This window comes from Coturnix japonica, chromosome 2 (assembly GCF_001577835.2).
Source record: "Coturnix japonica isolate 7356 chromosome 2, Coturnix japonica 2.1, whole genome shotgun sequence".
NCBI classification, from domain to species: Eukaryota; Metazoa; Chordata; class Aves; order Galliformes; family Phasianidae; genus Coturnix; species Coturnix japonica.
In genome coordinates this window covers 52420821-52432595 of record NC_029517.1, presented here as the reverse complement: position 1 = coordinate 52432595, position 11775 = coordinate 52420821, and the positions used below count along the sequence as shown (strand labels likewise).

Sequence of the window (11775 nt, the reverse complement as noted above, 5' to 3'; positions counted from 1 at the left end):
TTTGCCTGTTGTCCTCTGCAGTTGCCCATAGATGCCAAAACCTATGCATTCTGGTAGAAATAACAAGGCTGTTAGAAATGACAAAGAGACTGACTGCTCCCATCTTTTTAATGTCTACTACTAACCTCCGTATATGCATGTTGGCATAATCAAGGATATTGTTGCTAATTGTATGGGAAACTGGTAACCACAGCCTGAACCTCTGATTAATCAGCTGAGGCAAGTGTCGGGTCAGCTGTGGGAGCACAGGTGAGGGTAATTCAGCTGTGCTCCCAGAAGGGGTGGAGCTTGACTCCACCTCTTCTAGACTTTATTTAAGGGCTGACCATCATTAAGGCATTTCTTTGAGATTGCTCCTCTGTGGAGATTGCCTCAGTGGTTTCTAGCCAGACTGAAGACTTCTATACTGGTGAGTTTTTTCTATAGATAGCCTTTTGGATATTTATTACCATCTTTGTATTATTTTCACCTTACCCTAATATTAGGGCAGCATCTCTAGCAGAAGGAATACCCGCTGCCTTAGATTTGACAAGAAATCAATTCTTCTGCCGGGGTCCCATCCAGCTTGGCCTTGAACACCTCCAGGGACAGGGCATCCACAACCTCTCTGGGCAGCCTGTGCCAGTGCCTCACTACCCTCTCAGTGAAAAATCTCCCCAGCATCAAATCTAAATCTCCTTTCTTTTAGTTTCAAATCGTTTTCCCTTGTCATATCAGTACCTACATGTATTACTGATTTTCAGAGGGGGGAAAAAAATACAACAAAAACCATATTACTTTGAACTGTTTTTTGTTGTTGTTTGTTTTTCCTTTTTCTTTTTGATGTCATAAAGCATGGTATCTTGAATTCCTATTCTATAATAGCTGGTTTATATTAAACCTGCAAAAGCAAAGATTCATACTGACTGCTGTAAGCGGCAGAGGGAATTCCAAGCCAAGCATACCTGGAAAAAACAAGAAAAAACAAAATGCAATCTTTTCATTCAAATCAATGGAAAAGTAGACAAGGAAACCTTCTAATTTAAGCTCAATTTAGGAGGTAATTCTACTTCAGAAAAAAAATAAAATCTGAAAAGACTTTGACAGAGGCTGGAAGGTGAACTGGAGTAACTCTTATTAGTCTACACAAAAGATGGCAGAACAGAAATAGTAATCTGAGGCTTCAGTGCTGTACATGTAAGAAAATAAAATTACCCAACAGCAAAATGAAACAACTTATTTACAGCACTTTGACAACATTTATTCATTCAGACTGTTAAGGATGCTGTGTTGTGATTGTATTTTGATCTGTTTCCAAAAAAACCTATGCCATTACCTGTTACTTATACTTGGCAGTGGTGATATCTGTTGGAAAGACTGACTGCAAGTAAGTAGAGTATGCTACGTCACATAGCTACATTAATTTCCCTGTAGCATAACTGAGATAGAATACTGCTACAGCACTCCCGGGAGGTTCAACTGCAACCATCATAAGCTCAGTTTCTGGGGACTCACATTCAGCACTATGGGCTTGCAAGTGGCTGGCAAGCTGCACAGAGGAAAAGGATCTGAGGGTGTTAGTTGACAGCCATCTGAATGTGAGCCAGCAGTGTGCCCAGGTGGCCAAGAAGGCCAATGGCATCTGGGTTTGTATCATAAATGGTTTGGTCAGCAGGACCAGAGAGGTGATCGGCTCACTAAGTACTGGTGAGGCTGCACTTTGAGCACTGTATGCAGTTTTGGGGTCCTCACTACAAGAAAGACATTGAGTGTGTGCAGAGGAGGGAAATGAAGATGGTGAAGGATCTGAAGCACAAGTCTTATGAGGAGCGGCTGAGGGAGTTGGGATTGTTCAGTCTGGAGGGAGGGTAGGGGGGACCCCTGATCACTCCCTACAACTGCCTGAAGGGAGGGTGCAGCCATGTGGAAGTTGGCCTCTTTTCCCAGGCAACCAGTGGCAAGACAAGAGGAAGTGTTATTCAGTTGCACAAGAGGGCATTGAGGTTGGATATTATGGAAAGAAAATGTCAGAGAAAGCAGTGAGGCAGTAGTACAGGCTGCCCAGTGAGGTGGTGGAGTCACTCCCCCTGCAGGTGCTCAAGAAATGCGTAGATGTGGCACTGAGGGACATGGTTAGTGAGCATGGGTGGTGTGTTGATGGTTCGTCTAGATGACCTTAGTAGTCTTTTCCAACCTTAACAATTCTTTATGTCAAATTATGGAAGAGAAGCAAACCAGCACTTAGCGTTTGTGCTTTGCTGGCAATGCAGTTGGTTATTACAACTTTTAAAAGCAGCCTGTTGCTGGCACCAGTTGCATCAAACGCTTTTATATTGCTTAGGGGAGGAAAGAAAAAAAACCCAACGGGCCGACTTCAGCACGGTGGTGGTTTGGCAACACGCTCCACGCTGAGGAGCGGAACTTAAGGCCCAGGTGCACCCGGCGCTACGGCTGAAGGTCTGGGCCCGGCGCCAGCCCCGCTCCGGACCGCGCCCCGCGGCGAGAGCAGACAGGGCGGACCCGCGGCCGCCCCACCCTCTCTGGGCGCGTCCTGGCGGCGGCCACGTTGACAGGGCGGGCGGCAGGCGGTGCTGGCGGTGGGAGCAGGGTGTGGGTGCGCTCGTGCAGGCGCTGTCAGGGTAAACATGTCTTCGCCTCCCAAAGAGAAAGCCGAGACCCGGGCCGGACACCCTCCTGCTGGTACTGCCGCTGGGTCCCGTCTCTCCGCTCTTTTTCTTACGGCCTTCGGGGCGGGCCTCGGGGAGGGCCGGGGCGGCGGCGGTGGAAGAACGGGGAGGCCCTGAGGGGCCCAGGCGGCCTCTCCGCGGCGGGGGTGGGAGGGAGGGAAGCGGCTGCTGGGCTCGCCGCGAAGGGCTCCGGCGCCACGTAGCCGCGTAGCGAAGTCCGCAGGCAGGAGGTTCAAGGCTGCTTCTGTTTGCGCTCCGTGTTTGCCTGTTGAGAAGGTCGCTAGCTCGCCCGCCTCTGTCCCTTGCTGTGCCCTAGGACGTGGAAGCGTGAGTGGGCCCTGCCCAGCTCTTAGCCAGCAGCTTGCCATCCCTCCCCAAGCTGTTTGCTGGCTTTCTGGCAGCATTCCTTCCTCAACGACAGAGGCTGTGCTCCCTCTGTGCCCCCCTCTTATTCATTCTTTCCCCAGAAGCTCTCTGCTTGCACATACTTTTAGACCTGGTTGGTCCTGCTTTTGACACTTTTGGGTTCTGACCTGGGTGCTCATCTGTGAGTGTGTGTTGTCCTTGAAAGGTGAGGAAGCAGCCCCAGTGCTGACAGAGGTGTCCTGCCTGTGCGCAGGAGGGGGGAACAAGCAGCCTGAACTAACTGCAGCACACCCTGCCATCTGCAAGGCCCTACATGCCAAGTGGAAACACAAACCAGGAGCTCATAGCGCTCCTTACATCCTTTTTTTTGTGTGCACACAGTGGTTCAGGTGCTGCATGAGGTTGAGGTGATTGAAGCCGTGCATTGGTGAGCTTTAGTTCTAGAGATGAGTAGGTAATGAAGGAGGACAAGCAGAGTGCTCACTGATTGAAGCTGTTCTGGCAGCTTCCACACTGCTGAGCAGAGCAGTGGAGGGGGACAGGCTGAACTGAGTCATGGTTTTGGTGTTGCATACATCTGTCACCAACCATGAACAGGAGCTCCTGCTTGCAGCGGGGAGCCCATCGCTGATAGTGTTATTCCTTCACACACTGCTCATTTTTCTTCATGATTACAATATTATTAAAATGGGAGTTTCAGTCCCTGCTCCACAGGCTTTTTTTTTTTTGTCTTCCAACATTTCCTAGTGGGATGGTTTTTCAAGTGTTTCACTCAAAAATGCTGAAATTCATCAGAATTCACAGAATCATAGAAAGGCATGGTTTGGAAGAAACCTTAAAACTCCTGCCCAGCCTCCTGCCAGGGGCACAGTTTGCATCCACCAGATCAGGCTGCCTGGGGTCCCATCCAGTCTGGCCTTGAATGCCTCCATGGCTATTTAGATCTTGTGGTGAGCTCATTCAGGCTATGGGAGCCATAGCTCCTGAAATTCACTCACCTTGAGGTGATATAAGTGAATGTCTGCTTCAGTGTAAAAGTAATACTGAGATGTTAGATTGGTGCAGCAAGACACACCTAACCCAGCAGAAAGGGGAGGAAGGAAGACTGGTAGACATTTCCAGCTAATTACCTTGTAGTTATATATATATATATATTTAAAATTGTTGCTTATTTGAAGGGTTTTTGTCAAAGCCTGTGTTCTGAATCAAGCAGTTTGCTGTTTAAAAATCTCCATAGGCCAGCTTGAAAATGAACGATGCACAGTGTAAAACTGTAATTGGAATACAGTGGGTTCTCCTTGCTCTCAGAGCGTTTTAATATTTCTCCCTTTGTATGATGCACATCCACATGCGAGCTGAACAACTTTGCTCAGCTGTTTACTTTTTAAGATCTTCAGCAGCCCTGAGGGTGTCCTGTGAGTGTGCACCAATTCTGCTTTGGAAGGGGATTGCCAAGTTTGTCTATGAGATGAGGGAAACGGATGTTATGCAGAATATTCAAGTCATTGCAGGAAGAGGATGGCTCTAAACTGATTGTCAGAAGAAAGTGCCTCTGATGTGTCATCCTTTGAACACTTCAAAAATCCACAGTGATTATGCTGACTAATGGCAGTTTATATTTACTGTAGAGGCTGAAGCTAGGTTTTAATCCTCTATCCCAAGCTGTTTTAGATCCTTGAATAAAAATGTAATGCCATATGGCTGTTTGCACAGAGGTTTTAATAAGTCAGGAATTCTTGAAAAAATAAAAAATAAAAATGAAAGAATAACTTGTAGAACTTGTAGATGGTTTAAATAGTGTTCCTAAATAAATAGGCCAGTTCTTAGCAATGTAAAGCTGTAAATAGGAACATTTCATTGACTAACAGCGTGAAAGCTGTGGACTTGCTGCCTGTGGTTGTATCTGTAATTAGGGATGTATCTGTAATTAGGGATGTCTTAACCCCACTGAGTATGAATCACATGCATAAAAGTTAGGGAAGATTTGGATCATGAAATTGAAGCTGAATTGACAAACTGATTATATTTTGTGTGCACTGTGAGCCCTCGCTGACCGCGTGCAGTCTGCTGGCTTCCTCTCTACATTGATCTTTTCCCATTGGTAAAACAAAAAAGACAAGAAAAACACATGAAAAAAAAAAGGAAGGATAATGAAATAGAAAACCTTAAGACCTCAGGTTGGTAACAGGGTACGTGAAGTGGCTTTGAACTCCTTTCTGAAACTTAATAAAGCTTAAGTTGAGGCCCTCATATATATCTGTCAGTAAGATCAATGCGTCTGTAATACAATGCTTTGTAGGTTTGTATGACTTGCAGCAGCTGAAAAGGACTGTGTAATTATGCTTTTAGGTGTTCATTTCTTCCAGTGGCTACTGTGGATGAGTAAAGCAAGGTGTTTGTGGTAATAGTTTATTTATGAAGCTTTACAATAGGTTCATGAAAATAGTGATGTGCTTTAGTTCTGCATTAGAACAAATAGCTCTAAGCCAGGATTTCTAGGAAATGAAGGTATGTAATAACTCTTACTTCCATTGTTTTGTCAGATGCTAATGTATGTTCCCTTAAGCATGCAGGAGGGCTTGCTTAAGGTTTCTCTTGGTCTTGGATTTTCATACATCTTAGGATAACAGCTTCCATAATAGTGACGTGGTTCATGAGTAATAAATTATTGATACTTAGCACTACACTCAAGGTGAACAGGCAGGTGCTGAAGATCTTGTTTAAGCTGTTGATTTCCAGAGGCTCTGAATGGGGTTATTTCACAGGAACCAGAAAGTGTGTCCAGAGAGGACTGCCCTAGGCCACGAGGATGCACGTTGCCCATCTGAATCAGCTGTGTTCAGAGCAGTCAATCCATTGCAGTGTTTCTGCTCATGCCCAGTGCTTTCGGGCCTGGTGTGATTTATTTTGGAAGTCTAGGAGCATTGCAGTGGGAGGAAAGGGTAAATAAGATTGCTCACTGATTCCAAGTCACCTTGAATATGAAGCAGGTTGCTTAGTGCATTTCCAAGACGTGTCCAGAGCAGCTGTACCCATAAGAAGAATACAGGCTTCATTCATAGGATAAACAAGGCAGTCCTGTCTGCAGCTCAGAGCACACCATCTAAAAACAACTAGCTCTTATCCATTAACTGGTCAAACAGAGCTCTCTGCTGCTGTTCCCAGAGTTTGCTTGGAGGTGAGCCCCTCTTCATTTCATGCTGTGGAAAGTGGTGGTACCACATCAGCTCCATAGCAGCCATACCCTGGTCCCCTGCCTTCACAGGAACTCCGTGCCAGCAGCACTGCAGCCTGAGGTCTGCAGAATTACCTGTCTCAGTGCAGAAACTGTTTAGTTCCTGATCTCAGGGCAATTGCTGGCACCTTCCCATTTATGCATGTATTCCTGGCAATGTTCTGGAAGGTGGTTTTCCAGTTATTTAAGTCCCTTTTTCCACTCTATGAAGAATCTGATGCACTGTGGTGCAAAGACGTTACTTCTCAAGTCTTTTGAAACTAGTTTAGGTACAACTGTGTTGTATCATGGTTGGCATAGATGTAGCTCAGCTGTATATGCAGGAGGCTGGGGTCAGTATTTCACTTTTGCTCTCAGAAATTCAAATGATACCTACATGCAGAAGGATCTGAATGTATTAGCTGGATATCCTTCCTGGTGTCAGATAAAGAGAAAACAAGTGGCTGCCAGCCTGATTATGTATAATGGAAGAGGAGAGGTGTTTTAAACCAGCTAAATCCTTGGGTATTGTTTCACCTGGTTCTCTATTAGATGGTGAAAAGCCACAGTGTGGGAACATGAGGCTGTTGTCCAGAAATGCTGCTTGTGACTTGGCAGGTGGATGACAGCATCCTCCGCAAAAAAGTATTTGACATTTGAAGAGGGTCTGATTATGCACTGAGACTGGGTTTAAAAGTTACTGTTAGAAAATAATGAAGGAAAAGCAAAATGAGTGCTGCAAGTAAGGATTTGGGGCTTTCAGAAATGCCTTGGTGTCAGCAATTTAGCTGATGGGTCTTGCTCTTATTCTTGCTTGTAGACGTTGATTAAATTAAATCAAGACGTTAGAGCAAAACAGTGCTTGGTAAGACTCAGAGTATTTACTTTTATTCATAAACTTGAGTTTGTATCTAGAAAAAAAAGGATTTTTATTTTTATTTTCTTATTACTTTTTAGATTCATTTAGGGACATTTTTCATTACTCGAAAGGCAACACTTCCTTTTATTAAACACCACATGTATTTGTTACCTGATCTTTCTGTCATTCCCTGTCCCAGGTGAAACGTGTCTCACACATTTAAATACTTTAGTTTTGTGCTGGAGACAACACAAAAGTGGTGAATATGCCACGTATTTTGTTATTGCACTGTACGTGGGCATAGTTTTGAAGGTTTGTAGAAGGCATTTTGTTCTTTTTCTGTTGGTTGCTTGTTTTAATGTCATCTATCAAATCAATATTATGTCTTTCAAATATTTATGTGAAACTTAAAAATCTTTTAACAAATCCAGGGACCTAACGTGTACTTTCCTTGGGGGTGGTTACTCTCTCTGCCTACCACGATGTAGGCTGTAAAACTTACATGCAGGTGTGTGCCTCATTGCTGCTCTGAGGAACTAAGTTAAGAGTAAAGAACTTGTCCTGTTTGTAGTCTTCAGAGATTCACACTGAATCACTGAGCCTTAATCTCTGTAGGTGATTCAGTACCTGAAGGGGGCCCACAGGAAAGCTGAGGATGGACTTTTTCTAAGGGCAGGTAGCAACAGGATGAGGGGAGATGGCTTTAAACTGGAAGAGGTAGATTTACACTAGGTGTTTGGAATAAGTTCTTTACTGTGAAGTTGATGAGACACTGGAACAGGTTGCCCAGTGAGGCTGTGGATGCCCCCTCCCTGAAAGCACTCAAGGCCAGGCTGGATGGGGATTTGAGCAGCCTGGTCCAGAGGGAGGTGTCCCTGCCTATAGCAGAGGGATGGAACTAAGGGATCTTAAAGGTCCCTTCCAACCCAGACTATTCTATGACGATGTTCCATGTTAGATTGTAAGCATGCAGAACAATTGCTGAAGATGGGAGAAATGTACATGATTAAAACTGAAGGTACCTCAGAAGAACAGAGCCTGTTAATCTCCTTAGTTGCTGCAGTGTTACAGCCTGGATTTAGGTCTTATTTCATATTTCACATAGATAGGGAAGATAAGAATGTAAGTGGATTTGCTTTCACCTCTCAATTTGTATTTCAAAGCGATGCATTTTGTGATTACGTCATTTCTAAAAGTGAAACATGGTAAAGGTTTGAAATGTGGTAATTATGTTCTTGCAAAGTAAAAAAAAAAAAGCTCTGTTCTTAATACAAATTGAATCCTCCTAGAACTTGCTTTTACCATGCTGTTTTTGATATTTGTTTGTATAAATATTACTCGTGTAATAGTTGAATTGTGTTTCTGGCTTGAATTGACAAATAAGGTTTTTCTGCCCATCGTGTTTTATGAGAGTATTTGAAGTTCGTAGCCGTTTGGATACTATTGCACAAGCTGTTGCCTCAGTTTCTTCTGAGTACTACAAGTTAACAGAGGTGGGGTAGAGTTAAAACCAACTTGAATATTTTAAAATAGTGTTGGAAGCAGGTGACAAAATGAGCTGCTGCTTGTCAGGATGAGCAAAGCTGGCACGATGTGAATGAGAATGGCAGATACAGACCTGAAGTAGATGCTTCTCAGGTCTGCCTCTGTTAGACCATTTGGGCCCCTTTCTCAAACAGTAGTTCTTATAGGTTACTCTGCAGAATGCTGTGTGTGGAGAGGTCATCTGTAAAGCATTTGTTATTCACTTCTGCTGGTTTGAGTGAGGTTTTGTCTTTCTCATTTCTGTTCCAGTTAAAGCAGGTGGGATGCGGATTGTACAGAAACACCCACACAGTTCTGATACCAAAGAAGAAAAAGATAAGGATGATCAAGACTGGGAAACCAGCAGGTGAGTGTTTTGGTTTTCTGAATAAGCTGCAGCTCATTTCCATTGCCTTGAACGTTATCAGCAGTTTGTTTTCATTGTAGATAGCATAGCAATGGTACAGTTGTTTTTGTATTTTAAAGTTGATTTTAAGCAAGTGAGTTATGTGCTCTGTGAAGAGAATTGGAAATTCTGGAGATTTTTCCATACTGAGCCTCCATTAAGTGAGCAGGTAAGAGAAGGTTAGAGGGAAATAAAACACAGCAGTTTAAGTAAGAGATCGTCTTTCCTAAAAGTCTCTGAACATCATTTCAGGCTGTGCAGAAACAGAAGCTAGGCACATTTGGACACAAGCATTAGGTTGTGAGTTTCCATATGAGATTGTCTTGCTGTGTGCTCTTGGAGTCCTTTTACTGTTCAGTTTGTACTTCCTTCTCTGTAAAGCATTTGGCAATTTGGTGTCAAGACAAGTAAAAATGAAGTTAGTAACATGAGCCGCTTTAGGTGGGCTGTTTTCATGGTAGAGGACACCAAGACAGACATCTGTTATGTGATAGATCTGCTTAAAAATGCTAAGTAACTGCTTGTAGAAATGAAAGCAGGAGAGGTTTGATGTACTAAGCTGTATGTTCAGAACATTCATACAAATGCTTCCTACTTTTTTTGCTGCTTTCCTTCATTTGCTCTTTTTTTTCTATAGCCGACATTGAATTTACTAGAATTTTTATGTGATAGCTGTAACTGCGTTGCTTTGTTGTTGCAATTTGCTCATAGCAAAAAAATATATAAAAATCAGAGCACTATTCTTGTGCTGTAGTGAGACTGACTTACGTAATGTTTATGTAAGATCTAAAACAATGGTAAGAAAAAATAACTTTTGCATAGTTGTTCTTGAGCATGTTTTTTAATACAAAGATGTCTGATTAAAGGTGACTACTGAGGGAAAACAGTTCCAGGTCACACTTTGCATTGGGAAGAAGTAGACTGAAAGAAGAGAATGATTTTAATTGATGCTTTTAAATGAAAGGTTGGAAAACTAAAGTTTCTGGTTTTTCTTTGTTAACCAAATTATTCACGATGTTCTTTTTAATGGAACATAAGTTGGAACAGAGTCCGCAGAAGAGTTTTGTCCTGAGGAAAGAATCACCTTTTATGGCTATTTTAAACTTTGCTTGGGTTTATGTGCTTTTATTTATCCTGCGTTTTATACCTGCTGTTTATTTAATGTCCTTGGCATGCCAACATCACAGTAAAGGTAACTCAGTAGGGTCCAAATGAGAAGGCTTTTATTACTTGTTCACAGATCTAGACCTCTGGTACAGTTCAGTTACCTGCTTTATTTGTTTCTTTATACAGGATTCAGTCAAACAGTGCAAGGGAAAGTTTAAGTTTTACCTTGGTATTTGTGGCTATGTCTGCTTTAGCAAGTACCGTGGCATGAGAGGAGCAAATCTGTAGAAGGAAACATTGCTGAAGACTTGATGTTCACACTGTGTGCGTGTTCTGGAGAATGGTTTGTTTGGTACTGTGGACTGTATGACCAGTGAAAGCTAGCAAGTGGTAGGTGTGTCCTTGGAGTACATATTCCAGTTTAGTTTCGTCTGTGAGGAGTCCAGGTTGGGCACCCATAGATAATCCACAATGCAAAGAAAAGCGTGAGCAATATAATGATTAGCAGGTTGGGAGGGCAGGTCATCTTCTGAACTTCTTTAAGATGCTAACATGAATTACGTTAATATTGTAAAGCAGATTCAGGATCAATTTTTACTCCTAAAGGAGAGTAGAAATTTTGATGCCTTCTGTAGCTACTTTATTAACTGGGATTTAGTTTGCTGTTGCACCTCATAAAATCCATTGCCTTAGCAACTTGATCAGTTTATTGTCAGAATATGCACTTGGAGCTTGCTCTTTGCTTTGCTTTTGTTTTAGACCATCTGTTACCCCTTTTTCAGGCTCTTCTGCATAGTTATTCTTGAGCGTGTTTTTTAATACAAATAAGTGTTGGTCTGAATTTCTTTTAAGTCTTCCTGTGAAGGAAAGTGGCAGGATCAATATAAGGAGCATACCTAGGTGGAAACCAGCATGGATTAAAAAAATCTAAGCTTCCTAGCAGAACTGGGCAACCTTTCTCTATGAGGGTAAAGAGTTTAATGTGCCTGTTTTAGATTTCTGCAGGAATACATCTGCAGCTGATGGCTGTACATGCTGTAGATGTGAACAAGAGATTATTTAGTTGTGGACAGGTTCCACAGGTCATAGTACATAAAGCTGTTTGTCAGAGTTAAATTAACGTGCCTTGCAGCATGATAGCTGCTTTCCTTCTGGAAGGTGCAGTCTCTGTGCCTCTGTGTGTGGTGGGTGGTCCATGGTGACCTTCCAAAACATTTGGATTTCTAATGTCAATGGAGAGAGGTTTATCAGCTGTGGTAGATGAAGCCACTAGCATTCTGTTGTGGTTTCTCTAGCATCAGTGTAGTTTTTGTCAAGAGACATAAAATTGTCTCTTCACTGAACAGATGTTTTTAACTTTCTACTGTTAAATTTTCAGTCTTTGCCATTTTAAGACAGCCATTTTAAGGCAGTATTGTTGATATGATGCAATCCCTACTCCCTATTGCATTCAGTCACACACATTCAAAAAGTAAACAGACCTTGAAGCAGTTCTTAGCAGATGTTACCAGCAGCTCACAATGATTTAAGAGAAAATAATAAAACAAAGAATAATAGTGTGTACATTCATGGGGAGGCTACAGTGATCTGTTATGTTAGTCTCATTGTAGGTCTAGTTGAGGACAGTTGAGTG

At 42.8% G+C, this 11775-nt stretch overlaps 1 protein-coding gene across 1 annotated transcript in view; it reads left to right on the top strand.

Moving 5' to 3' along the window:
• Positions 1 to 2525: 2525 nt before the first annotated feature.
• The window catches only part of DAP (death associated protein), a 38285-nt gene continuing 29035 nt past the window's right edge, over positions 2526 to 11775 (top strand). The window contains exons 1-2 of the mRNA XM_015854433.2: positions 2526 to 2679; positions 8900 to 8996. Coding sequence (XP_015709919.1) covers positions 2625 to 2679; positions 8900 to 8996 — 152 coding nt within the window. The 5' untranslated portion in view covers positions 2526 to 2624. The remainder of the gene's footprint in view (positions 2680 to 8899; positions 8997 to 11775) is intronic.